The 27,016-nt window shown below is 53.7% G+C and overlaps 1 protein-coding gene across 1 annotated transcript in view; it reads left to right on the top strand.

The window, feature by feature from the left end:
- ITGA11 (integrin subunit alpha 11) overlaps window positions 1-18,732 on the top strand; it is a 111,867-nt gene extending 93,135 nt beyond the window's left edge. The window contains exons 18-31 of the mRNA XM_088025179.1: window positions 364-474; window positions 3,440-3,525; window positions 4,334-4,541; window positions 6,642-6,740; window positions 8,206-8,282; window positions 8,895-8,984; window positions 9,868-9,958; window positions 11,435-11,548; window positions 11,759-11,845; window positions 13,173-13,283; window positions 13,405-13,500; window positions 17,256-17,369; window positions 17,856-17,871; window positions 18,566-18,732. Of these exons, the coding sequence (XP_087881305.1) occupies window positions 364-474; window positions 3,440-3,525; window positions 4,334-4,541; window positions 6,642-6,740; window positions 8,206-8,282; window positions 8,895-8,984; window positions 9,868-9,958; window positions 11,435-11,548; window positions 11,759-11,845; window positions 13,173-13,283; window positions 13,405-13,500; window positions 17,256-17,369; window positions 17,856-17,871; window positions 18,566-18,732 (1,467 nt within the window). The remainder of the gene's footprint in view (window positions 1-363; window positions 475-3,439; window positions 3,526-4,333; window positions 4,542-6,641; window positions 6,741-8,205; window positions 8,283-8,894; window positions 8,985-9,867; window positions 9,959-11,434; window positions 11,549-11,758; window positions 11,846-13,172; window positions 13,284-13,404; window positions 13,501-17,255; window positions 17,370-17,855; window positions 17,872-18,565) is intronic.
- Window positions 18,733-27,016: the final 8,284 nt, after the last annotated feature.

Below are 27,016 nucleotides of genomic sequence, written 5' to 3'. Positions count from 1 at the left end.
CAGCATGCTCGTGTACCCTGTCACAGTGCTGGGGCTGGGCCAGGAGCTTCTGAAGGACGGAGACCGGCACACGGAGATATTCCAAATGCCACTTGAGAAGTGGGCTGTGCACACGGGGTGGTGGGTGCTGCCTGGCTCCCTGGAGGCCAAGGCGCCAGGGGGGTGGGTGCCCAGCCTTGAAGGCTGAGCGAGGGCTTGCTGAACCTCCAGCCACCCAGCACGTTCCTCTATCCTGGCCTCATCCTGAGGCCGGCAGGGAGGCTGCCCTCCCGCCTGGAGGAAGTGGAAATTTTCTCTCCATGTCCTGGCCCAGAAACAGGTGCTCCGTGCCCCCTCACCCCGTCCTCATCTCCTCCCACACAGGACACCGCTGACTACGTGAAACCAGTGACCTTCTGGGTGGAGTACTCCCTGGAGGATCCCGACCACGGCCCCGTGCTGGACGACGGCTGGCCCACCACCCTGCGAGTCTCGGTACATCCCCACGTACAGGGCACACAACCTGGGCGCTCCGTCCCTCCGACCCCCACCTCCTCCCCAAAGCCCAGATCCAGAGCGCCCTGGGTACAAAGGAGATCTTCCCCTACCGCTGTCAACTTGTGAACAAGTTGAGGGGAAGGACGGGGCCTTTCCTGTTCGAGGATCCCCCGTATCACCAGCATAGGGTGAGCACTGGAAGGTTCTGGAGAATCACAGAACTAGAAGGGACCTGAGGTCTCGATCGCCCACCTCCCTCATGTACAGGTGAGGGCACTGGGGGCCAGAGCATGGGAGTCAACCACCTAGAGCCTGCTCTGCAGCTCTGGTCCGGCCCCCTCAACCACAGCTCCTGATCCCTGGGTCTAGGGGCATCCGAACTTTCTGGTATGGAGCACTCAGGTGCTCCTCCCACCTGCAACTCCACAGGCATCCCACTCACAGAAAAGGCCACAGTTTAGTTCTGCCTGAGCTGTGCTGGGAGAGCAGGCGAAATTTGTGAAATTAATACCTAATTCCTGAACTTTGAGGAGCAGCAAGACTTCCGAAATCCCCTCTCTGCTCCCCTTTGCCGCCGCCCTCCCCCCTCCCAGACCCCACCACCCAGCCCTGGACCCTCACACCTGCCATCCTTTCTCCTGCTTCCTCGTCACCAGCATAGGAGAGAGGCTGTCTTATACAGTTCGAGAAGGGGGGTGGGGGACGGACTGCAGAGCTGGAGACGTCAGTGAGCTGGTGCGCGGAGTCACTACCATCTCCCACCGCGGTAATTACAGAGCCACTAGGGCGAACGAATGAGAACCTGCCCTGAGATCCCCGAGCCAGTCGAAGCCCATGGTGCAGATTGATGCACAGGGCTAGCTCCGCCCCACACTGACGACCCCCGTGCAGGCTGCCAGTTAGGGCTGGAGGCCAGGGCTAAGAGGGGAGCGAGCTCAGCGGAGGTGTCACTGAGCAACCAGATGACAGGCCAGGAAGACTTCCTGGAGAGAGAAGCTTTTGGCCGGACCCTAAGGAATAGACCAGATTCAGATCTGCAGGGATGGGAAGAGTGGCCTTCCACTCCAGAAGAGCTGATGGTATAACCAAGGGACGACAGTGAAAAAGGCAGGCTGAAGGGAATGTGTAAAGAGAAAAAAATTAAAAAGGAAGAATAATCTGGGCGCTATTATCGAGGGCTTCAGGTAGCAGCTAAATTTCCCAAAAATCTTGTTAATCTGGATTTCTAGCCTCCCCCCGACCCGTTTCAGGCAAATGAGAAACATCTGCCCAGCGCTCTTCTGCAAATTCTTATTTAGCATCCTCCTTGCCCGGTACTTCTCTAGTGCTGCAGTTTCTTGCCTCCTGGGGGAATGAGCTGTTCCACATCACTGAGTGTAGCAGTTGCTTATCACATTAATTATTCCTTCTAATCAACTGGGTGGAAATGTTTCTGAAGGTTAGAGGACAGTTTGCACCCTTTGTAAGCAGGAAGCTGGGTGGGGGTAGGGGCATCTTATTGGAGACTCGAAGTCACCGCGGTGAACATGGGTGCAAGGGTGCAGTGAGGCCCCAGAGGGCTACCAGTGTTTTCCACTCTGTCCCTTCGCAGATGGCCTCACTCTGCCCTACTTTGTATGGTTCTGTTGCCCTTTCTGCCGCGTGCCTGCTCCTAGCTGCAAATCCACCACACGATGGGGAAGCTGGGGGCAGCCGGCGTGTGGGTCTGAGTGCAGCTGAGGAGCTCACCGTTGAGAAAAGTCCATGAATTTCCAATCGGGGTGGGCTCCGTTTCCCTTCCCCTGGGTTTCGGCTGTATCCTTGGGAGGCACAGCTGTACTCCTCAGCCCCAGACCTGAACACCCACCTGCTTGCTGAGCACTTTGACCCGGAATGACCACAGGACCACAGAACCGAACTCAAGTTCACCCCTGTGTTTATAAACGAATGGTGCAGCCCTCCTTCCAGACACTAACAAAGGACCTCGTCCAACATCCTGGGTCCTTTGGCCCCTTAGCGCTGATGAACTCCTGGTCCTATGGAACCCCCTCTGGAGGTCCTAACCTGTTGTTTCCCCTCCACACCCAGTACCCCTCCAACACCGTCATCATCTCTTGCCTGAACATTGAAGCAGCATCCTCAGTGGTCTCCCTGACTCTAGCCTTGATCCCTCCAGTCCATCCACCCACAGCAGCCAGAGGGAGCCTTCAGTAATGCAGGTCTGACAGGATGCTCACCTGCCTACAGCGGTCAGTGATTCCTGTCAGCTGCAAGGAACGACCCCAAGGCCCTATAAGAACGGACCCCACCCATCTCGCCACCCCAAAATGCAGCAACGCTAAACCACACAGCATTTCCCAAACTCACCATGCTGCTTCATGCCTCAGGACCTTTGCACAGGCTCGTCCTTCCCCTCCACTTTCCTGTCCCTCTGGTCACCCAGCCAACGTGGTCATTCTTCAGAACTCTCACATACTGTCTCCTCCCTGAAGCCTTCTCTGACCATGTACAGGCCAAAATAACTGTTTCCTCCCCTCTGCCTCTCCTATCCCTCACACAGATTTCTAATATTTTTTTCTTGCACATTTCACGCTATAATTATTTATTCACACACCCCTCTTCCCCATGAGCTGAGAGTGGAGGCTGTGTCTTCCTCATCCTGTACTGCCAGTACCTAAGACCTTGCCCCCAACACAGGTGATCCGTAAAAACCTGCTGGGGCGGGGGGTGGGTATTCTGTGCTACCGGCTCGGCTGAGAACTGGGAAGACACCCAGGAGGAGCTGAGTTTTGAACCATGTTTTAAAGAAGGGAGTATCTACGCAAAAGCATGAGAAACGGCAGGGTGGTGTCTGTGAGGAGGGCAGACGAGACAAAGCCCATGTCTAGTGTGGTGGAGAGAGGAGCCTGCGTGCTGCGGGGGTGAGGGCTGGGGGGCAGCAAAGAGAACAACCAGCCACGCCGCCCTGCTTTCCCTGGTGCAGGTGCCCTTCTGGAATGGCTGCAATGAGGACGAGCACTGTGTCCCTGACCTCCTGCTGGATGCCCGCAGTGATCTGCCCACAGCCATGTGAGTTGGCTCCTCCCTGCGCGCCCCCCCCCCCAAGACCTGCCTCCTTTCCTCCCCTGCTAGTAGATCCGAGACTCCCTGGGCACTGGATGTCTGCCTGCATATCGTGCTTGGAGGCAGCATGGATCAAATACTGAACTTGGAGCCTGGGTCTAGTCCAGGCTCTGCCTCTAATTCCTCTGTGATTTCAGGCACGTCCTTTCCCTCTCTGGGCCTCAGTGACTTCCTCGGCAAAATGAAAAGTACTCATCTATCCGATCTCCTCAAACTTCGTGTAGGAAAAGAAATCCTTTCTCTGGAGTATTTACTACCAAACAGATGAAAGGTGGAGACTAGGACCTGTGATCCTGGTTGCTCATCCTCCAAGCCCCCAACTAGGTGACCTATGTGGCCCAGTGACAGACTGCTTGAGCTAAGGAGGCTAGCAGAGGATGAGCAGGGTGCCTACGATCTCCTGGAAGAGAAAAAAAAAAAAAAAGTAGCATACAAGGAAAAATAATGAAAAATGTCCTCTTTGAAATTTATGTCATTTATTTTCAAATAATCCGTCCTCGACCTTTACCCAGCTATGATATGATTGAGCTAGAAGACATATACATTAAGTAGAAATAACACATACAAACCCTGTAGAAGGATGAAGAAGCAAACCGTCTAGCCATCTAGGCTACTCATCAAGATAGTTTCTACATTTAGCTGTGAGATTCCTGGTAGCCAAAGCCAAAAGGGAAATACACTGAGTAGAGTAGAGAGGCCTGGCCCCAAGCTCCCCATTCCATGCGTCTGGCCCCTGGTGGCCTCTGTCCTGCAGGGAGTACTGCCAGAGGGTGCTGGGCAAGACTGTGCAGGACTGCTCCGCCTACACGCTGTCCTTCGACACCACAGTTTTCATCATCGAGAGCACACGCCGGCGGGTCCCAGTGGAGGCCGTGCTGGAGAACAGAGGCGAGAACGCCTACAGCACGGTCCTAAATATCTCGCAGTCAGCAAACCTGCAGTTTGCCAGCTTGATCCAGAAGGTGAGACCTCAGCCACCGGCCCAGCCTGCCTGAAGCTAAGAGCGGAGGCAGGAAAGGAGGGGTCCAGCCAAGAGGCCTGGCTGGCTGCACGTTACAACCACCGGGAGCTTACAGATCCCCGTGCCCAGGCTTCTCCCAGAGATTTGACCGGATCTGGTCTGGGGCCGGCCTGTGTCAGCGTGCTTTTAAAGCGACCCCGGTGAAGTCAGTGTGGGGCCACGTGGGGAGAACCACCGGTAACGGGGGATCTGAGTCCTTCCCGAATGTGGGGAGGAAGGTCCTTCAGCCTGTGTCCTTGGCCCTCGTTAGGGGCGTGCACACACACACACACACACACACACACTCACCACATGGGTGCACACCAGCTCATACACCCCATCTGCCTACAGTTCATCCTTTGGGCTTTCTCAAAAGGGCCCTTCTCACAAGAACCAGAACAGGTTATTCCCCACTTTAACATTTCCTATCATGCCCAGTTGCTTTCACAACAAATTCCAGACTTTGTTATGTCAAGGCCTGTGCCACTTCTCCATCCATCACCTGCCCCCTATACCCTCACCCCCACACCCTCAGTCCCACCAGCCACTGCTGTTTCCTGGCACCCCGGCCTTCACGCCGAGGCCCTCCCCACTGCGGTCCCCAACCTGGACTCCCTCCCTCCTCTGCCCGACGGGCTCCTGTTTCTTTTTGATTACCATCTTACAGAGGGGGAGCGTGAGGCACAGAGGGGTGTTAAGGGGCCTGACCAGGACCACACAGCTAATAAGCAGCAGAACAGAGTTCCCAGAAGGCCCCACGCAGCTCCGAGGAAATCCACAGTGCCTGAGTGCTGGCCTGTGGTGACCCTGAACTCCGCAGAGCACAAGCACAGAGAAGTCCCTGAGACAGGATTATCAGCTTAACCCGGGACATCGCTGTCCTGTGTGGGTGCTGGGGGGGGGGGGGTCCCAGCTCCCTTCAGACACAGTCTCCACCCTCAGTGATCTCAGAGCATCAGCACGGAGCCCAGAGTGTGGGGTGGGGCAGGCACGGGACCCTTCTGTCCTCACCAACCCCCAGAACCTCTGCCAGGCAGTCCCTCCATCAGGCCCAGGACTGGACCCCACCGCCAAGCCCCCCCACAATCCCGAGTGAAGATGAGGAGCCCATGTGATGGTCCTCCTTCCAAGTCCTGTCCTGCCCAGAGACTTTTGCATCTGTCTGAATTGGGGTATTTAGAGGAAACTGAGCCCCAAACCTGCATTCCCCTTTTCACTGCTTCCCTGGCCCGGACTATACAGTGCTGTGACTATTCACGGGGCAGGCATTGTGGGATTTTGTGTCTGTGACATAGAAAGGCTTTGGGAACTGAGGGAGGCAAAGAGAAGTGGTCAGTGTGTTCCATAAGGAGCTGCATCCACACACAGGACAGGTGGTGAGTAGGGATAACCTGCAACCTGGCTCCGCCCCTCCAGCCCCAGCCCAGGAGCTGCTCACAGCTGAGAGATCAGCACTCCTCTCCCCAGGCTGCCCCCCAACCTCCACCACCCAGCCAAGGGGAACTCTAGTGGAGGAAGCACCCCCCACGCCAGCCAGATACAAAGGTGTTAGTCTGATCACGTGCACTTTGTACACACACATGCAAAAGCATACAGACCTACCTGTACACCCAAGGAAGTGCACGTGTTCCTCACACATGCCACCGGACGCATGCACACACAGGGGCCTACATGCAGACCCACACATGCGGAGTCTACACGGACATGCCTGTCCATCCACACGTGCACACGCATGCCCAAAGATTCACACAACGACGCACAGCCACCCAGCAGCGTCAAGCTAGAGTGCTGTGGGGGAGTCCCCCCCCCGTCAGGACCCGTGCGGAGCGGACCCCCGTGCTGGCCCAGGAGGGCCGCAGCTCAGAGAGGCCCTGGAGCCTGGTGACAGTTCCCCCTCAAAGCCACCGCCACCCCTGTCTCCGGGGCCCCTGGGGTCCCAGCTTCCTTCCAAGGACCTGTGCTACAGCTTCAGTGTAGGCGGCAGGGGCGGCACGGGTGGCCCCCAGACCTGGGTCTCTGGCCCACCTAACTGCCACCCGCGGTGCCCCCCACCCGCCCCCAGGACGACTCAGAAGGCAGCATCGAGTGCGTGAACGAGGAGAGGAGACTCCACAAGAAAGTCTGCAATGTCAGCTACCCCTTCTTCCGGGCCAAGGCCAAGGTTGAGGCTGGGGGCAGTGTGGGGGCGGGACTGGGGTGGGTACTGGGAGGCACTAGGGAGGCAAGGGAAACGGAAATGAACAGAGGGGAGAAGGGGGGAAGGTTGGAGATGCCTGAGCATGGCTTTTAAGTATGTTTTCTCCCCCGGGAAACGACATTCAAACGGCCTAACTAGCCAGCCCACCCCGAGGGAGCATCCAGGCCCCTTCCCCTCAGAGGCAGCCCCGCCACTCCCACCCACCACTCTCCCACCAGCTCTTGGCCAATTATCCCTGCTGTCCTTTATCCTAACACACTTTTTCAAAGCCCGGCCTCTGTCATCGTGCTGCATGCATGGGGAGAGATTGGGAGAAAAATGGACATTTCGTGAGCACTTACCATGTGCTTAAAAGGGCAAGTGGAAAGTGGGTAGGGTGTGTGAGGGGAGAAGCAAATTCTCCAGGGAGGAGAATCTCCAAATTCCAGACTCCAGATCATGTAGCACTGGCCCATCACCATGGGGCAGTGGGCAGCCACTGAAGGTTCTGGCGCAAGAAAAGACCCGACTGAGACCAGGCTGCCTGTAGAGCAGGAATCAGACAGAGGGAACTTGAGGCAAGAGCCAGGTAGAGTGACAGCATGTTCCCAGGACCAGGGTCCGCAAGGCTGTGGGGAGGGGGGAGAATCCTTGCCAGAGAACCTCCCCACTGGGACAAAAGTCAAGAATGGGGCCCCAGGGTCTCCTTGGGAAACCCCATGAGAGCCAGACCTGGGAAGAGCGCGGGGTCTGTGCAAAGCCCCTGTAACGCCCCCAGAGTGGGGTGGGAGGTGGCAAGGAGGGTCAGAGGTCACAGGGCCACAGTCAGGGGACCCTGGCCGAAGTCCTGGGCCAAGGCCAAGGGAAGCTCAGGACTGGACCATCAGAGTGGTGGGAGGGCCGCAGGACCAGGAGGCAGGTGCCTTATTAACCTGCCGGGTGGCCCGAGGCGGCCTTCACCCTTCTGCTGGCCTCACCCCGCTGCACACGGGGAAGAAGGGGCCGCTGAGGCAGGCTTCTCACCGGCTTCTGGCCCCGCATCCTGTGGCCTACGGGGATGGCCACCTCCCTTCCGGCCATCAAGTTCCCCACTCAGGAATTCCTGCAGGATCCTGAAGCTGGACCTGCTGCCTGCTAATTGCCTATAGTTGAAAACAAAAAAGGAAGTCACGGGGGAGGACGGCTGGCCCCAGAGCCAAGAAACCCCATCAGAGGAGCTGTTGTCTATGGCTGCACCCCCAGGTCCTGAGCTCAGCTCACATCACTCCCGCGCCCCAGTTAGCAGCCCTCACAACCCCCCAGCCCGACCCCGGGCAGCTCCCAGTCAGCAGCTACCCTCCCCCCGCCCCCCGGGGAACCAGGGCAGGGGCAGGGAGGGGCAGGCTGGCCGTGCGCAGACCCCGCAGTGCCCAGCCACCCCAGCTCCAGCGACTGGACCTCTTCCTCACAGGTGGCTTTCCGGCTAGATTTTGAGTTCAGCAAATCCGTCTTCCTGCACCACCTGGAGATCCGGCTCACGGCTGGCAGGTCTGGGCGTCGCCTGCTCCTTGTGCCCCCGCTGGGCTCCGCTCGCTGCTCCCCCCTGCTAGCCACAGCTCCTCCCTGCACCCATGGAATCGCCCCCAGGCCGTCCCTGCCGGCCTCGACCAGGGGGGCCCAACTGCTGCCTTCTGTACTCTCGGGCAGCTCGGATAGAAATAATAATACCCTTACCTCTATATAGCGATTTCTGTGGCAGCTATATTTGTAAAGCCTTCAGTTATAAAGCACCCTACGTATAATCGTCAGGCCTCACAGCAGCCCCTGAAGATAGGCAAAGCAGGGGTTAGCCTCCGAGAGTAAGAGAAGGAAGGTCTTTTAAAATGGAAAAGTGCCCGAGGGGAGAGAAGTCCCCAGAAAGAACACCGAAGAAAGAGAACAAACCAGTGTCCCGCTCCCAGTTGCTGTGTGTCCTTGGGAAGTTCATGCAGCCTTTCTGAGCCTTCCTTTTCTCACCTGTAAGTTGGGAGGTGGGGGGGGCACTCATCCCTGCTTTGCCCATCTGAAGGGGCTGCACTGAGCCCATGCGGTGTGCTGGCTCAGCTGGCGGAAGGCGCGCCGGCCCCCCCCCCCGACCGCCCCGCGTGGCTCTCCCTGCAGTGACAGTGATGAGGACGAGAGCACCAAGGAAGACAACACGGCCCTCCTGCGCTTCCACCTCAAATATGAGGCTGACGTCCTCTTCACCAGGTGGGCGGCGGGGGCGGGGGGCAGGCTGGGAGAGGCCTGAGAGAAGTGAGGCCTAAGACGGGGCACCCTCCAGGGGGCCCTCATACGACCAGAGGTCTCCAGGGCCAGGCTGCAGTGCCGAGGGACTATGAGACGGAGCCGGGGGTGTCCCTGAGGGCTCAGAGAGTGCGGCCCCCTCAGCTGTGCCGCACAGGGAGTAGGAGGAGACACAGAGCTGGCCTCCTGGGAGCCCCCGTGGGAGGCGGGGGAGGGCCGGGGCCACGGGAGGTGTCCACCCCCAGCACAGGCTATAAGTGGGGGCATGGACTGAGAGATTTTAAAATAGTCTTAAAGCCTTACTAAAAGTCCGTCTGCTTTTCGTTACTACCTTGCACCAGCAACTCTCCACAGCGAAAGTGCGAAAATGCTCCTCCCCACAGGGCAAAGTGCTCCCACCGGCCACCCCTGTCCTCTGGGAGCCCCTAGGCGGTTGGAAAAGTCGGACTAGCAACTGCAGAGAAAGCAGGCGCAGGCCCTGCCGGGGCCACTGTCGGAGGCTGGGACAGGCCAGAGTGGGAGAGTTTATGTTCCAAAGAGGCCGTGCCCTTGGGCAGAGAGGCCAGGGATGGCCCCAGAGGGCGGGGATGGCCAACGACCGGCTCTTCTGGCCCGTGGCCAATCCCCCCCGCCCGGACGCAGATGTTGCTGAGCCATCTCAGCGCGCATTCCTGCTGAGGCTCTGAATCCTTCCTGACACAGCCCTCCCACTCCCCACGGACACCAGAGGAAACCTGTTTTTTGTGGTCCAGGGGAGCCAGGCACGTGCCCACGCCCTCCTTCGGGCACGTATCCAACTGGCCCACACTGCCTGAGCTCACGGCGTTCCTGTCCTCTGTCCTTGCAGGAGCAGTAGCCTGAGCCACTACGAGGTCAAGGCCAACAGCTCACTGGAGAGGTACGACGGCATTGGGCCTCCCCTCAGCTGCGTCTTCAAGGTAAGGCTGGCAGAGAGCCAGGCAGAGAGCGAAGGACAAGAGCTGAGGATCCCCCGGTTGGGAGGGGAGGAGTCGGGAATCATTGCGAGTGCCTGGGGTTCAGCCCTAGCCCTGCTACCCAGTCACTGTGATTTTAGGCAAGTTCCTTGCCCTCTCTGGGCCTCTCAGTCCTCATCGAGAAAATAATGGGGGGCTTCTGGGGAGCTCAGTCGCTTAAGCATCTGACTCTTGGTTTACACGCAGGTCACGATCTCGGGGTCGTGAGATCGAGCCCCGCATCAGGCTCCAAGGTCGGCGGGAAATCTGCTAGAGATCCTCTCCCTCCCTCTGTCCCTCTCCCCCAACTCAAATAAAAATAAGTAAATCTTAAAAGAAAAGAAAAGAATGGGACTGGACTGGAGGGTGTTACCAGTGAAGGTTAGGTGTGGCTGCAGATAACTTAAAAAATATAAAAAACAGGGGTCTAAATGGACCAGAGTTTATTCTCTCCATGAAAGAAGTCCAGGGTTGGCAGCTTCCACAAAATCATTCAGGATCGGGTCTTGGGTCTGCTCCCCCATCCTCGACATGCCACCGTCAGCCTCTCAGGTTCACCTCATAGTCCAAGACAGTTGCAGCTCCAGTCATCACACTCTCATCCCAGGAAGGAGGAAGGGCAGAAGAGCAGGCCCCTCCCTACTAAGGAAAGTCCTTGACAGTTCCTCACACTGCCAGTTACCTAGGGGGGCTGGGAAATGTGGCGTTCATCTCTGTCCCCGTGTGAGGAAGGAGCGAGAAGGGGAACGAGGGGGCAGTTGAGCAGTCTGCCCAGTGGGCCCCGCGGCCCACCCCCGCCCCAACCCCTGAACTCTGCGTGAGAGCTTGGGGCAGGCTGACGCTGGAAACGGCGCATCAGACGCGCTCGTACCGGTACCTGGGTGGCTGGTCCAGGAGGGGTTTCGTGACTGCCCGAGGCCACACAGCCAGTACACGGTCGCAGCCCTGGGCCGTGTACCGGCCTCTCTGAGTCCAGGGCCCTGCTTGGAATCACCGCTGCTCAGACACGGGGTACAATCACAGCTAGATGTGCATCATCACTGGCTCACCAGTTAGAGCCCTCGTTAATCAATGATTCGCTCTCACAATAAATGCATTCCTCTCACCATCTCCGCCCCGACCTCAGCCCAGGGTGGCCACCAGCACCAGGCTACAGAATCCCCACAGCCAAGAGAGGCTGAGAATGGAAGTGACCTTGCTCTCCAGCCTCATGACCCCACCGGCTTGTCCTCAGCCTCCAGGAGCCCGGCCGCTTCAGGGCTTTCACGCACCTTTGTCGGCACAGCTCCCGCCGTGATTTGGCAGAGCAAATATGCCAGGGGGCTTGGAGGGGCCTGCTTCCCAACCTGGCTGGGGGGATCGCCCCCTTGGACCTCGTCCTTCACCCCCTGCCCCCCAGCTGCTGCTGGACGTCCTGACTCCTCCCCTCTCTGGCCACAGATCCAAAACTTGGGCTTGTTCCCTATCCACGGAGTAATGATGAAGATCACCGTCCCCATCGCCACCAGGGGGGGCAACCGCCTGCTGATGCTGAGGGACTTCCTTACTGACCAGGTACCCGTGCCCTCAGGAGCCTCCTCAAGGGAGGGGGCCCGTAGGAGACAGACCTACCCCGAGGGGGTCCCCAAGTCCGCAGACCTCAGCTCCTCCTCTCCGGGCCCGGGCCAGCAGGGCCTTCTCGGGAAAGAGGAGAAGAGAGCACCTCCGGGATGCTGAGTGTGCCAGGGCTGGTTGTGAGGCTGGTTGTGTGTGGCCCTCGTGCAGGTGAACACGTCCTGTAACATCTGGGGAAACAGCACCGAATACCGACATGCCCCGACAGAGGAAGACCTGACCCGTGCCCCACAGCTGGTGAGTGTCCCCCTTACCCGGTGCTTGGCCACTAGAGCCTCAAACCGAGAGGAAACAGAATGAAGAAAAGATACGTCTTGCTTTTAATGAGCTCACCATCTCGCAGGGCACATAAGAGTGGATGCCAGAGGAGCCAGGGGACAAGGCTGTGACAGGTGTCAAGAGAGTGACAGCAGAGCAGACAACCTCCAGTAACGGAACAGGGATTGTGGACTGGCACCTGTGCCTTAGAGGGCCAGCAGGATACGGAAGAGCAAAGGGAAGGGGAAGCCCAGACCGAGCAAGGCTATGAAGGCCAGGACCTACTTGGCTTGTCTTGGGGACACTGAGCCCATCAGCTGGGTCCTCTCTGTCCCCGGAGATGGAGGGCAGCTCATGTCACCTCCCAAGGCCCTCCCCAAGACACCTGCTCGTTTCCAGCTTTATGTTCCCAGGGCTGCCACTGCCCCCCAGATAGCAGTTTCTGAGCATGCTTTCACTGTTCTTCCCCAAGCAAACCTCTTATCTGTTTGGGTTTTATTTCCCCAAACGAGCGCCTCGCACAAAGCATTTTTTGAGTGTAGTGTACTTTCCTGAAGACTGGGCCTGGGGGGTAGGGGGGTTGAGGTGGCTGCAAGAGAGAGACACAAACAAGTTTAATCTAATAAATTCTGATTATTTGATGATTTCTTTGGGTTTTCTGTTGAAATGGTATCATCTGTAAATAATAACAGTGTTAGTTTTACCATTCGATCCTTATAAACTGTTTTTCTCATCTTCTGGCTCTGGCTAGGACCTCCAGGGCAGTGGGAAAAAAGAAATGATGACAGTTTTGTCTTGAACCTGATTTTTAAAAATCGTTTTTAATTTTTCATTATTAAATATGATACTTGCTGTAGGTTTTCTATAAACACCCTTTATTCAGATTCAGGAAGTTCCTTGGGAGTTTTTACCATAACCAGAAGTTGGATTTCCTAAAATGCTTTCTCTGCATCTGTTACAGTAATCATACAATTGTTTCCTTTAATCTGTTTGTGTGGTGATGACAATTATAGGCTCCCTAACGTCGAACCAAAGTTCTGCTCCTGGAATACACGCGGTTGCGCACAACCTTGAGCAGCAATGGCTATGCCACCCTTACCTTGCCCTCCAGCCCATGTGTCCCCCCACCCCCCACCTCTCCTTGTCCCCGTCCTCTGCCCCTCCCCCCCAGGAGCAAAACTTGGGCTCAGCCGTCTCTCTGGTGGCCCAAACCCCTGCTCACATTCTTGGGTCGTGGCTGGGCCAGCTGCCACCCTTGCTCCCCCAGAACCCGGTCGCTCACCCCGAGACCCACCTCCTCTTTCAGAATCATAGCAACTCTGATGTAGTCTCCATCAACTGCAACCTGAGGCTGGCCCCCAACCAGGAGATCAGTTTCCATCTGCTGGGGAACCTGTGGTTGAGGTCCCTAAAAGCAGTAAGTAGAGCACTTGAGCTAGACTCCAGGGAAACAAGGGAAGGTGGTGGGTGCTGGGGGAGGGGGGGGGGTCTCCCAGTGGGGGAGGGGTCAGCTTCTGACAAGACCTCTGATTATACAGCTCAAGTACAAGTTGATGAAGATCACGATCAACGCAGCCTTGCAAAGACAGTTCCACAGTCCCTTCATCTTCCGCGAGGAGGATCCCAGCCGCCAGGTGAGCCCCTGGGAACCGGGCAGGCCTCAGCTCGAGCCAGACCAGCTAGGCAAGGGGTTGCCCCTCTCCCTGGAGTTCCCTGTACTCTCTGCCCACGCGTTCCTGCAGGAGAGAGAAGGACCGATCTGCAGTTAGTGCAGCATCAGAGGAGAGGAGAGCAGGACAAATAGGCCGGGAGGGGGAGAAGCAGGGAGGGGGCAGGAAGTAGGCATTACCACAGCAGCCCGGTGGAAGCAGAGGAAGGAGGGGAACTTGCGTATTCTGCACTAGAGGAAAGAACTGGAGCTCAGGCCTGCCTGCCCCGGGGCTGGGGGTGGGGCGGGAGACTCACTGATGGGCTCCACCAGCAGTGAGGCAGGATGACCATCCACCGCTCTCCTCCCCATCCATTCTCACCTCAAATCTAAGGAAATGCACACTGTGCTGTAGGAGTCTGGGGTGAACTGAATTCATGAAGAACAAGGGACGCAAGACGTCTCTGTATTGGGACTCATTTCGAATCGGGTAAAACCGGATTGTCAAAGACCAGCGTGGCTGGAATCAGGGCGCAGGAAGGGGGTGAGGCTTCGTGCAGTACTCTCCTGAGAAACTGAGAAGTTGGGTCTTGAAGAAAAGCCCAGTCTTTTGGAGAGGGGCTTGGGACATGGGACACTGCTGCCCTCCACTGGCCACATCCCCACACCGGCCGTGGCCTGCGTTCCTTGAGAGCGGCTCCTGTACCAGAGGCCAAGTGAACCCCCAGCCCCACCCCGGAGATGCTGGAGAGCAAACTCGGCATGGACAGGAAGCCAGACCTCAATCAAACGCACACATACCACTCGTAAACCGGGTGGGGGGCTGCCAGGCAGAGGGGGAGCAGGTACAGGGGACCCGCCTAAGGAGCAGTTTTATTTGTTCATTCATCCAACATTTAGTGGGTGTTCCTCCCATGACTCAGGCCCCCAGGTGTACAGAGATGATTTAAGCAGACAAGGGGATGAGGGTTACAGCATGGCTATGAATTGGGGGTGAGCACAGGTGCTGGGCCTGGGAGGGGGGGCAGTCAGAGGGAGGGATGTCCAGGGAAAAGTTCCTGGAGACAGTACACTTGAAGCGAATCTGAAGAGATAGGTTGGAATTCTGCAAGCAACTGAGAGAAAAGAGGCGTTGTATGGGCACCCCCACCACACACGCACACGCACACACACACGTGCGCTCACACACGCACACGCGCACACAAGCACACACGCACGCGCACACAGGGGCACATACACACGCACGGACACGCACACACGCACGCGCAAACAAGGGGGCCAGACGCGCAAACACGCACGCACACGCGAGCACACGCAGACGCGAGCACACGCGCAAACACGGGCACACGCGCGCGCGCACACACTGGCACTCGCGCACACAAGCACAAAACGCGCACACACGTACACCCACGCTCACAGACGCGCACACACATACACACGAACACGCGCAGAAACGCGCACACGCGCGCGCGCGCGCGCACACACATGCGCACACATAGGCACACACCCGCGCATACGCACATGCTCGCACACGCGCGTACACACAGGCACACAGAGGCGCGCGTGCGCACAACACGCACACACGAGCACACTCATGTACGCACGCACACGCTCACACCAACGCGCGCGCACACACGCGCACTCGCACGCACACCCACATGCACGCACATACATGCGCACACACGGGCACACTCGCACGCGCGCGCACGCGACCCCTCTCTCTATGCTAGTTCATGTCTTCTAAGTGAATTCTTCTTCCACTCCCACCTGCCCCCCAAAAAATCCCTCTGATCCTCTCTGGATGCCTCACTTCTCTTTTAGAAATGCCGCAACCCAGAATCTAAGGCCCGCGTTGGCTTGGCTGTGAACTAGTGTCAGGGGTGGGGAGGCGGAGAAGGTCCCAGCCTTCGTGGGTGGAAAGGGAACATAGAAGGCACCGGCCGTTTGTTGAGCCCTGACTCTGGGCCAGGCCCTGTAACAGACACTTGGCATGCGCTCTGGGTCACTCCTCAAAGCACTGTGAGTTATGCTCCCCCTCATTTTTCAGATATGGAAACTGAGGCTGTGGGAAATAAGGCAGAGAGGAGGCCCTGACTGGCTTCAAGTTGAATGAACAGTGAGTCGGTGGCCAAGCCAGGGGGGTTCACTCATTCAGTCGTCCGCCATGTTGCCTGAGCTCCTCCTCTGTCCCAGCCCCTGAAGATAGAACAGTGACCAACACAGACAAAGCTGACATTCTAGATGGGAAGAATGGCAAGACACAGGAATGTATCAGTGTCAAGTGGCGATGAGGTCTGCCCAGAAAAACAACAGGCGCAAGGGGGTGGAGACTTGGGGGGGGCGGCTATTTTATACAAGGAGATTGGGAAGAGCCTCCCCGATAAACTGACACCAGACAGAGAGCATGAAGAACGGGGGTGTCATGTGGCTATCTGGGGCGGGGGGCGGGGTGGGGGAGCCATGCCGGCAGAAGGGGCAGCAAGGACAAGCCCCTGCAGGGTGCATGTGCTTGGCACGTCGGAGGCCGGCTAGCTGGAGGGCTGGAGTAGAGAGAGCAATGGGGAGAGGAGGAGATGGGGCCAGCGAGGTGAGCAGAGCCAGAGAGTATAGGGCCTTGTGGGCCAGGACAGTGACTCTTATTTTCCACTCTGAGCTGAAGGCTGGGAGCAGAGCAGAGAATAAATCGGCCTTCCTCTGGCTGCCATGCCGAGAACAGACTGCAGAGGGCGACGCGGAGGCTGGGAGGCAGTTAGCGGGCTCTAAGGGTCTCCAGGGCAAGAGGAGGGTGCTGGTCCAAGGAGGTAGCCCTGGAGGGAGAGGTCTGGCCACATTCTCGGTGCTTCCAAGGTAGAACGGCCAGACTTTGCTGGAGTCAGTGCCGATTACGAAGTTTCCGGCCTGAGCAACAGCAAGAAAGAAGAGTGCCGCCATTTGCTTCCGTGGGAAAGGCGGTGGAGGAAGAGGTTTGAGGGTGAGGAGTGGGATCAGGAGTCTGTTTGGGGACCTGTTAAAGATGCCAAGCAGGCCAGGAGACGGTAGGATATGAGTCTGGAATTTCGCGGAGAGGCCAGGTGACAGCAGTCCGCAGGGAGATGGAAAAGCCCTACATTGGAGTGAGTTTGCCCAGGGCTGCATTAAGCCCTCCATGGCCCTGAGCACCTTTGCCTTCGGAGCCCCTTCCTCCCTAAAAAAGTAATTTAAATTATTATTTTATGGCAATGTCCATATAAAGACAAACATAATCCAAGCAAGATTATATTCTTCTTCTAATTTTAAAAGAAATTATAGAACATTTTCAGGGGCCCCTAAAAGCATGAAGGGGCCTGGGCCCACGGTGCTTACCAGGGAATACGGCCCCGAGCTCACCAGGAAGTGACTGTAGATTAAAGCAGAAGTCCAAGGACAGAGCCACGGGACACACCAAAATTTAGAAGTTTGGGAGGTGATGAAGCAGCCGAGAAAATAAGAAAAAGTAGCCCCCGTGGCAGGAGAATCCAGGGGGAGTGGAGAGTGGCCTGAGGCCAAAGGCGGGAAGTGTCTCAAAGAGGAGGTAGGATCACCTGGGTCCCTTAAGTCCCGTGTCCGTTGTGCAAGGGCTGGGGGCTCTGGGGCCTCTGCAGGCCAGGTGCCACCCATCCCTCCAGCAGATGCCACCAGGCGCTAGCTATCCCCTGCCGCCTGGCTGCCCCCAGGGCCCCGGAACAGTAATGCTGCTGACCTGGCGCCCTCCTCCCCTTGCAGATCACATTTGAGATCTCCAAGCAAGAAGACTGGCAGATCCCGGTCTGGATCATTGTGGGCAGCACCCTGGGGGGCCTCCTGCTGCTGGCCCTGCTGGTCCTGGCTCTATGGCAGGTGAGGCCCCAGCAGGCAGGTGGTGGGGAGCAGCATCCTGGCAGGTTGGCCCAGGCCGGGGGCTCTAGCCTCTGGGCTCTGGGGCCAGTCCCCATGTTCTCCCCATGGGAGCTGACGCCCACCCAGCCTCCTCGCCGGAACTTGCCTGCTACCGAAACATCCGCCTCTCACCACAGGGGACGGCTTGGCTAGGGCCACCAGAGGACCCGCAACCTGTGGCTCTGACCCTTGTCTGGGTCCCTTTAGGAACCTGATGAAAGCTAGGTCTCCTCTTATCAGAAAAAGAAGCAAGCACACAGAGCCACAAAATTTCTCGAACAGTGTCAGGCTGCCAGCAAGCCCCCCAAAGCCTTCTCTGTCTTTGAGCCTCAGGTGGAGAGCCCCTGGTCTCAACCTCCTCCTATTATGGATGAGGGGAGGCAGGCCCAGAGAGGGGTGTTGACTGGGACAGGGTCACACAGCACGACTTCTTGCTTCCTGACCCAGGCTCCATCCACTCCATTGCAGCCCCTCCGCCTCACCAATTAAGTGGCCCACTGTGCGGCCCACCAAGGGAGTCCTGCTGGGCCGGGGGCTGGGGGATACTCCGTGTTAGCTGGGGTATTCGGGAAGGAGCCTTAGGAGGGTCAGTGAAGGGGAAGCAGGGAGGGGAGACAGGCCTTGTCCTCCCTGCCCACCGCTGAGACTTCTCCCTTTGCCTCCCACAGCTCGGCTTCTTTAAAAGTGCCAAGCGCAGGAGGGAGCCTGGCCTGGACCCCACCCCCAAGGTGCTGGAGTGAGGCTCAGAGGAGGCTGCAAGTCGATGTGGGCCAGGACGCCAGTCCAGGCAGTGTGCAGGCCCAGGCCCAGGGCCCACTGAGCTGGGGTGAAGACTGCCAGCTCGCTTTGCACTTGACCTCATCTCCTGAGAGACCAAGGCTGCACCCTCTGAAAGGAACTCAAGCCAGTTTTAAGAGGGACTGCTCTAGCGGCAGGCCCAGACACCTCCAACACAGAGCCCTGGTGATTTAGAGGGACCCCTCCCACGGCACACCAAAGCCTCCCCCAGGCTCTGTGCGGGCATTTGCAGCCCCAGCCACTAAGGTGCTAGGAATTCCAACCATCCCATCCCATCCTCAGAAGAAACCGGGAGAGGAAGACTGCCATGCAAACCCACTCTGCACACTCCAGGCCTCGAGTCCCGGAAGGACCCCGGGGGGACAGCAGATCTGCATTCTGTGCTGTCCTCCCACCCCCCACCCCCGCGCTGCTCAAGGCTCCAAGTCCCGCTCGCCCCTTCCTCGGACAGGATAGGTCCCCGGGGCTGCCCCTGAATGAACCGGGGCCCAAGGGCTCAATGGTGACAGCTGCTGGCCAGGGATGAAGAAGGACCCTGGGACACGGAGACTGTGATGGACGGGCAGCTGGGACGCAGAACATGGGGCGCCCACCCCGACATGGGGAGACAGGCGGGCCCTCCACACCCCCGCGCACCCCGCCAGCCGGTTTTGTTCCTACTGCCCAGCGGGAGCCCGCGCACCACACAATCCCTGGGTCCTGCGTCCCCACTTGGTCTTCCCAGGGGAGCGGGGCGGGGCCTCCCCTCCCTGCATCACCCACCGCCCTGCGCGCACGCGCGCGCGCGCGCGCACACACACACACACACACACACACACACACACACACACACACACACACAGCCTCCCTTCCCTCCCTTCCGCCCACCGTGCACGAGAGAAGGGCTCAGCCGGCGCTGCTGAGGGATCCTCTCTGGAACGCATTGGTTAAAGCCGGTGTAGGGACACCGGAGTCTGGGCAACCTCGGTGGCAAATATCTGATCCGCTGGCCCACGGGACAAGTGGTACCACCAATGACAGCGCCTTGAGGACAACAGGCATGCCTGGTGCCCAGCGAGTAATTTATGCCTTAATCTTGTTTTGAGGTAGAAATGAAAGGGGGATGCATCAAAGGCATCTGTCCCGTCACATAGTACGACCTTTACTGTCGTAAATATTTTTAAAAATTAAAAAAAAAATACAGTGATTGAAAACAACCAAGGTGCTGTCATCCCATTCTGCGGGAAGGGCATGTCCTGGGGAACCAACCTCTTTTCTTCGAAGGAAAGGAGGGAGATGTGGGGCCCCTCCTGTTTTCCCATTATCTCTAAATGTTGAGAAGGGACTTGTCCACCCTTCACTCCCTACACCATGCCCGCCAAATGGCTGCCTGGTCTGGGATGGACATCTGCAGTGATGGAGCACTTCCTCCCTCGCAAGACCACCAGGTCCATCTTCACCTGTTTGGATGGTTGAAGCGTCCAGCCCTTAGTTCCAGCCCTTCCTTCTCTGGCCTCCCAGACTTCTCCAGGCTAGCATTTCAGTGCTGACCCGACACCCTGACTTAAGAGTTTCTTCACCTTTACACACAGACTGCTCTTAAACCAAGTGGTCTCCATTCTAATCTTGTGCTACTGGAATCCCAAGAAGCCGGAAGTGGAACCTTAGAAATTACTTGCTCTTGTTCCCCCATAGATGAGGACACTCAGAACCAGTGCAGTTAAGAGAGAGCCCTAGGTTCCACAGCAAAATCCAAACTCATCCCAGGACTGCTCTCTCTTTCAAGCCAGTCATTATAGCCCAGCCTCAGGGGTCTTATGGAAGGAGAAGGCACTGATACAAAGTAACGATGGGAATATTTTTTCGCAAATGGTGAACCCCCAGTCAGAAGGGGAAACACAATCATGTTTCACTGGAGTCTTACCCTCATGAGCAGAGCACCTGACTAAAGGAAACTTGTTGAACCCACACTCACAAGTGTGTCATATGATTTAGCACCGAGTCTTCTGTCAAGCACCATCAACTATGAGAATGCCTTCATGTGAAACCTGCCTTTTAGGGATTGGTATTCACATGTTAAAAACTGCTATGTGCAGCCACACTGCAGGCAGCCCAGAAGTGACCAAATCCAACCTCTGGGCCTTCAGAGGCAGCCTTTTGCCCCAGGGCTCCAGGGTCCGTCCATGCCCCACCCCAGCCCTACGGCAAGAACTGGATGGTCAAAGGCAGAACTTGCAACTTCAAGGAATTCAAGCCCTCCCCTTGTGTCTCTCTTCTCTTTCTCTTATCAATTCTCCCTTTTGGAATTTATCTGCTCTGGGGTATAAATGTTGGAGATGGACCTTAAAGAGTACCTGGTGGGGCCACAGAGAAGATGCATTTCCTAGGGAGCAAAGCTCATGCTAGAGCAGTGTTCTTCAGGCCCAGGAGCTTGGAAAGATACCTATGCAAGGGCCCACCCCCAGATTCAGATTTAATTGGTTGGGAGGGTCCGGGCACCATCTTTGTTTCAGAGTTCCCCCCTTCCCCTCCCCCGTGACTAATGTGCAGAGTGGAGGTCAACAAGCAGGTAAATATATAGGCTAGAAAACAAATAAGGGGTTAACATGCCCAGGTGACCTTCCATTACGAGTAATGAGAACTATACTGTCATCCTAATGTTCAAGTTAACCGACTCCAGCCTGGAGTTAGGAAGACTTTCTTGTTCCAGCAAGTCTCCGGAATGGGATCTGCTGCAGAGTTCACCCAGTTCTCCTGCATCTCCAGAGCCCCAAGGGGACTCTTGGAGAAGTTGAACGCATTTGCTATTGTCTGGAGGGGAGACAAATAGTAAGTAGTCTCTGAAGCAATTTTGGCATTTAGTGGCAAGCAGCCAAGATGCAACCTCCAATCAACATAAAATTCATATTGTGGTTCACAGATGGGTATTATTAGCAATGCTCTATTCTGTAGTTATGAATAATTCTTTATGATGGAGCTAAGGGCTGAACTCAGAGTGCTAATCTGAAATGTAGCCAACTTAAAAAGGGTTCAGTCTTTTAAAAGCATTACCAGACATCCTAGGCATTACTCTAAACAAGCTGCTCTGACTTTTGGGTGGCCCCGCGGTTCTTGCTTAAGCAAGACTATAGCAAACAATTGCATGGGCGAAAAACACGGGGCAAGGTTTGACCCTTATAAACCAAATACCAACAAATGATCGTTTCAGAATTTGGTCCGTGGACTGTCCGGATTTCCCAAGTTCTAGGCTCACCATCTCGTAGAGGAAAAACACAGGAGTTGTGAAATGAATCGTGAGAGATGTTCTGTGAGGTTTCACTGCTCTTCTAACATGGTGAGACCCCAGGTGGGATGGGGGCTCCCAGAAAAGATTCAGAAATTGAGGGGCAGGCCGTGGATGGACTCAAGAGAGGCCTCAAGCCCTGTGCCACCAGTGCCCAGTGCTCTGCAGGGAAGTGGACCTCAGTTCTGGGACCTGCACATCCAGCCAGCTGAGCAGGGAAAAGAAATCCGGGCAAGAGTGCTGCTTCTTTCTGGCATTAGATGGTGTGGGCACATAAGCTTGCAGGACTAAGCATGCGTCTTCGAGCACATGATCTATCCCGAGCTGAGTGTCTCAAAGTGGGATCCCAGAGCTGCCCAAATCAGAACCACAAACTAAGTTCCACCCCAGACCTCACAGATCCCATTTCTGTGAGGTAATTCCAAGCACATTAAACTTATGGAACCACAATATGCTCTTACTGTCTAGACTTCCCTGTCAGTTTCTTGAGCAGTGTAGCCCTTCTCAGCTGCCCTTGGATCTCGGTGGCAGTGGTCATCAGCAAACCCCCCCCCCAGGGGTGTCCTTCCAGCACAAAGACTGGAGTTTCCGGGTTTTCCTTTTGTTCAGGAAGGTGATACTTTTAACAAGACAGCTATCAGGTGAAAGGGGCAAAGTGCTAACACAAACACAACAGAGAGAGGGAGAATAAATGTGGAAGAGCTTCTGATAGAAGGTATGGAACTGGCCTTTCCTAGAGGTCTTTAAAAAACAAGTTGCTATCTCCATCAGCATTCAAGAGTTTTTAGTGTCCGTGCTCCCCCAGAATATGACACTAGCCTTCCATCAGTCCCCCTGGCCTCAAGTCCCAAGATGCTAAGCACCCTGTAAGAGAAACGGCCAGCTTACTCATGGTCCTTTTCCGGCATGACTCACTCTAACCACACCTCACCCCAAACAATAAAGTGGCCAGGTCTCTCCACCACCAGATATGCCTTGGGTGGCTTAACTGAATTAGTGGTGAGTGGTCTCCTGTCTTCAGTCACCACCACATTGGCCTGTTTTTTTACCTTCAGTTAGTTTCATGTCAGCCCTTCATTCTGCACTACTTCTATTTTTTTGAAATCCCAAAAAATTATCCTAATATTAGTATTAACATCAGCTAGGCTCCATACAAAGGGCAGTCCAGCTTAACTGACCACATTAAAATTATGCCAGTGCTTCTGTGTCACCATCTATTCCATCAGCTTTGACATCACACTAAAGTAGGACACCATGTTCCAAACAGAAACTGAAACAGGAACAGAGTTTTGCTGGTTAAGCGTGGAGAGGGGGTTAGAAGCCTGGCACCTGGGCTCTGAAACTTTTCAATAAGATACAGACTAATATGTACCTGGCAAACTCACAAGATTCAAAGTAGCGTATGAGCAGAACAACATTTTCTTAAAAAAGGGGATACTATTCCCAAGTTTCAAAGTAGGGTACAAGCAGAACAACATTTTTTTTTTTAAAGGGGACACCATTCCTTAATGGATTCGTCCTTTCTAATCAGTTGTGCGCACTCTTTGTCCTCATCTCCCTGGTACTACGTACAAAAATGACAAGCAACAACTCAAATGATAATGTTTTCTGAAATGTTTTCAGAAAATGGCCCAAGCCAGAGTCAAAAGCTAACATCATGAACTTCTGTTTGGGAAATTAAAGTTAAAATCTGATGAAAAATAGGAAATCAGATTTCAGATAGGGGCATCTAGCTAGATGACAAGCTTATCGAGGGCAGGGATCTTTGTTCTTGTTTTGGTATGCATATCCGTGGTCTAGTGCCTCCACAACCCCAGTCCTGCTCTCAGGACAGACCAAGCACACCAAATGTACAAAGCACAGGGAAATGAGAATAGAAGATTTTATCTAAGCTTGCCAACATGCTAAGTCTTTACGAACCACCTGAAATGTGCTTCTCATGTTGACATTTTCTAGATCAAGCATCTGATGAAATATATTACTACCAGTATTTTCTTTAGTCTGGTCATGTTACTTTAATAGAGCAGATGTTAACTTGAAACACGGAAGAAAAAAAAAAGGTTTAGAATTTGTCTGGGTGATTTCCAGAGGCCAGTGGATATTGCAGCCAGCACACACCTGGCAGAGATGCTAAGGGGAGCTTTGTACCGGCCTGATAGTCTGATAGCCGAAGAGCATTGCTCACTGGGTCGAGACCCAGAGCTTACCCTGGGCTCTAACATTCAATCCTTGTGTGACCTTGAATGGACAAGTCACTTTTTCCTGGGTCTACAACCTCAGCTATAAAAACAGACTTGCACTGACTCGTGTTCTCAGGTCTCTATAAAGGAATGGGAAAGCTACGCTAAATCTAAATTTGAAAACACGGTCGTGCGGGGGATGTGCTCCAATACCACCATATGATAATACTCTGGGGGTAACCTTAACTAACATTAATTAGGCAGGGCGCCTGGGTGGCTCAGTTGGTTAAGCGACTGCCTTCGGCTCAGGTCATGATCCTGAAGTCCCGGGATCGAGTCCCACATTGGGCTCCCTGCTGAGCAGGGAGTCTGCTTCTCCCTCTGACCCTACCCCCTCTTGGGCTCTCGCTCTCTCTCACTCACTCTCTCTCTCTCAAATAAAATCTTTTTAAAAAACTAGACAAATGAAAGAAATACAGAACATGAATACTGAAATGGGAAGGCAAAATAATCATTACTTGCAAATGATGTGTATCTGGGACATCCAAAAGAAGCAGCTGAAAAATTTCATTTTTCAAGAAAAGGCAAATCCATTAAGATGCCTATGTAGAAACATTAACATTTAGAAGTATGTGTAATGGGAAAAAAATTCCTATCCACAATATAAACAAAGAACCTGATAATAAAAGGAAGATGTTTGTAAGAACTTCATTTAAAAAAAAAAAAAGGCTTTAAAAAAAGTCTCTAAGAGACGAAAGACTTCACTAAATGGGACTATCTTTCCTTCAGATAAAAAGGCTCAGACTTACAGAGACAGTCTCCCTAAATTAATCTATATTAAACTCAATGATAAAATCATCTTTCAACATAACAGGACACCAAAATTCATCTGGAAAAAAAAAAACATACACTAATAAAAGAATTATATTCCCTCCGCAAAAGAAGGCAAATGAAGACATATTAGCCCCACTAGTATTTATATTTAACATTTACTAAGCACTTCACTGCTATGTGTCAGGTACTTTGTTAAGTAAGCATCTTGATTCTCTCATTTGCTCATCAGTCCAAGTTAAATATTATTGTCCCAATTTACAGAAACTAAAGCTTGGCTAGAAAAGTAACTTGCCCAAGGTCACAGAGCTAGTAAGTGATAGAGCCTTGACAATAATCCCCAGAGCTCCTTCACTCGGCCAGATCAACAGAACAGAACAAAGAACCCAGAAAAAGATCCAATTATATTATGGAAATTTGGTTTATGATTGAACTCAGTGGAAAATAATTAAGGAAGTCTTTGGCTAGCTGGATCCCTTACATGAAAATAAATTCCAAAAACATAAAAAATAAAATAAATTCCAGGTAGATAAAAAATTTAAACCAAAGAAAAGGAGGAGGAGGGGAAAAAAGAAGGGAGAAGAGACGTGGAAAGGAGAAGCCATAAAAGCACTGGAAAAAAACATGGGTAAAAAAGATTTATGATCTTGGAACGGAGACAAGCAAGATACAAAATTCAGACTCAGAAAACAAAACTATAAGCTGTGACATATGACAGGGAAAATTTCCTTAAGCTTCCAAAGAATTTCTAACTAGTAAGAAAAAGACCACAACCCAGAAGCAAGCAGAAGAAATACAAATGTGTCAGTAAATATATGAAAGTGTTGGGCACCTGGGTGGCTCAGTCGGTTGGCTATCTGCCTTGTGCTCAGGCCCTGATCCCAGAGTCCCGATCCGGGTCCAGTCAGGTCCATCCCACATCAGGCTCCCAGCAGGAAGCCTGCTTCTCTCTCTCCCCCTCTGCCCCTCCCTGCTGCTCGTGCGCCCATGTGCGCACGCTCTAATAAATAAATAAAATCTTTAAAAAAGTGTCAACCTCATTCATAATAAAGGAACACTAATCAAAACAATGAAATACTATTTTTCGTTAAGTATCTTGGCAAAAACTAAATGATTAGGTAAAATCTGCTATCAATAGCAGCGTAGGTAGCAGGGTGGGGGGATGGGTTAGCCTGGTGATGGGTAATAAGGAGGGCACGTTCTCCGTGGAGCACTGGGTGTTATGCACAAACAATGAAACATGGAACACTACATCCAAAACTAATGATGGAATGTATGGTGATTAACATAACAATAAAAAATTTAAAAAAATAGCGTAGGTAGATGGAAGGCAATTTAATGACTTCTATCAAAATTTTAAATACCCGGCCACCAAACCAGAAATTCCAGTGCTAGGAATGAATTTGTTCTATAAATATAGAACATAAGGATGTTTACTGAAGCATTATTTTTTTTTAAGATTTTATTTATTTATTTGAGAGAGAGAGAATGAGAGAGAAAGAGAAAGCATGAGAGGCGAGAGGGTCAGAGGGAGAAGCAGACTCCCCACCAAGCAGGGAGCCCGACGCAGGACTTGATCCTGGGACTCCGGAAATCCTAACTTGAGCCGAAGGCAGTTGCTTAACCAACTGAGCCACCGAGGCACCCCTGAAGCATTATTTAGAATATCAAAAAAATGAAAACCTAGAAGTCCAACAACAAGGTCTGGTTAAATAAATGCTAAACCCACTCATAAAATTAAATCTATAAAGTTGTTTAAAGAAAAAAACTATACATACCCATATGAAAAAGCCTAAGATATATTAAAGATTTATTTATTTATTTGACAGAGAGAGACACAGTGAAGAGGGAACACAAGCAGGGGGAGTGGGAGAGGGAGAAGCAGGCTTCCTGCTCAGCAGGGAGCCCGATGCGGGGCTCCATCCCAGGACCCTGGGACCATGACCTGAGCCGAAGGCAGACGCTTAACCAACTGAGCCACCCAGGTGCCCCAGCCTAAGATATATTAAATGAAAAACACAAGATACAGAGGAGAGTAGGAGAAAGTTCATTTGCATTTTTAACAAATGAAAAGGAGAAAAAAATATACATATGCACAGAAAAATTCTGGGAAGCTACTCAAAAAAACTAGTAAATAGTGATTGCCCTCTTAAGAGTCCAAATGGGAGGCAGGTAGAGATGAGAAAGGGCACTGGGTTTTTTTGTTTTTTACTATTTGAATTTTTCTTTACTAGCTGAGTTTTTTTCCCCAGGCACATATAATTTTGACAACTCTTTTTTAAATGAATTCGACAAAAGATCATCTCCACTAACACACACTGCACAATAAAGACACAAACTTCACGGCAGGTTTTTTTTTTTTTTCAAATATTTACTGAACACAAACACCATTTTTTTCCTTTTACACAGCAATATTGTTAGTTTCAAATTAGCTGGACTATTAGGACTGTCAATTGCCACGAAATTAAAAATAATTCTACATGTCAAACTCAAATAGAAAATGTCATGCAATATATAAATCACTAAAAGACCTCTGG

This window comes from Eumetopias jubatus, unplaced genomic scaffold (assembly GCF_037043125.1).
Source record: "Eumetopias jubatus isolate StellerSeaLion01/CBP00866 unplaced genomic scaffold, mEumJub1_p1.0 scaffold_7, whole genome shotgun sequence".
Lineage (NCBI taxonomy): Eukaryota > Metazoa > Chordata > Mammalia > Carnivora > Otariidae > Eumetopias > Eumetopias jubatus.
Note: the sequence above shows the minus strand (reverse complement) of the source record. Positions and strands in the feature narration are given on the sequence as shown.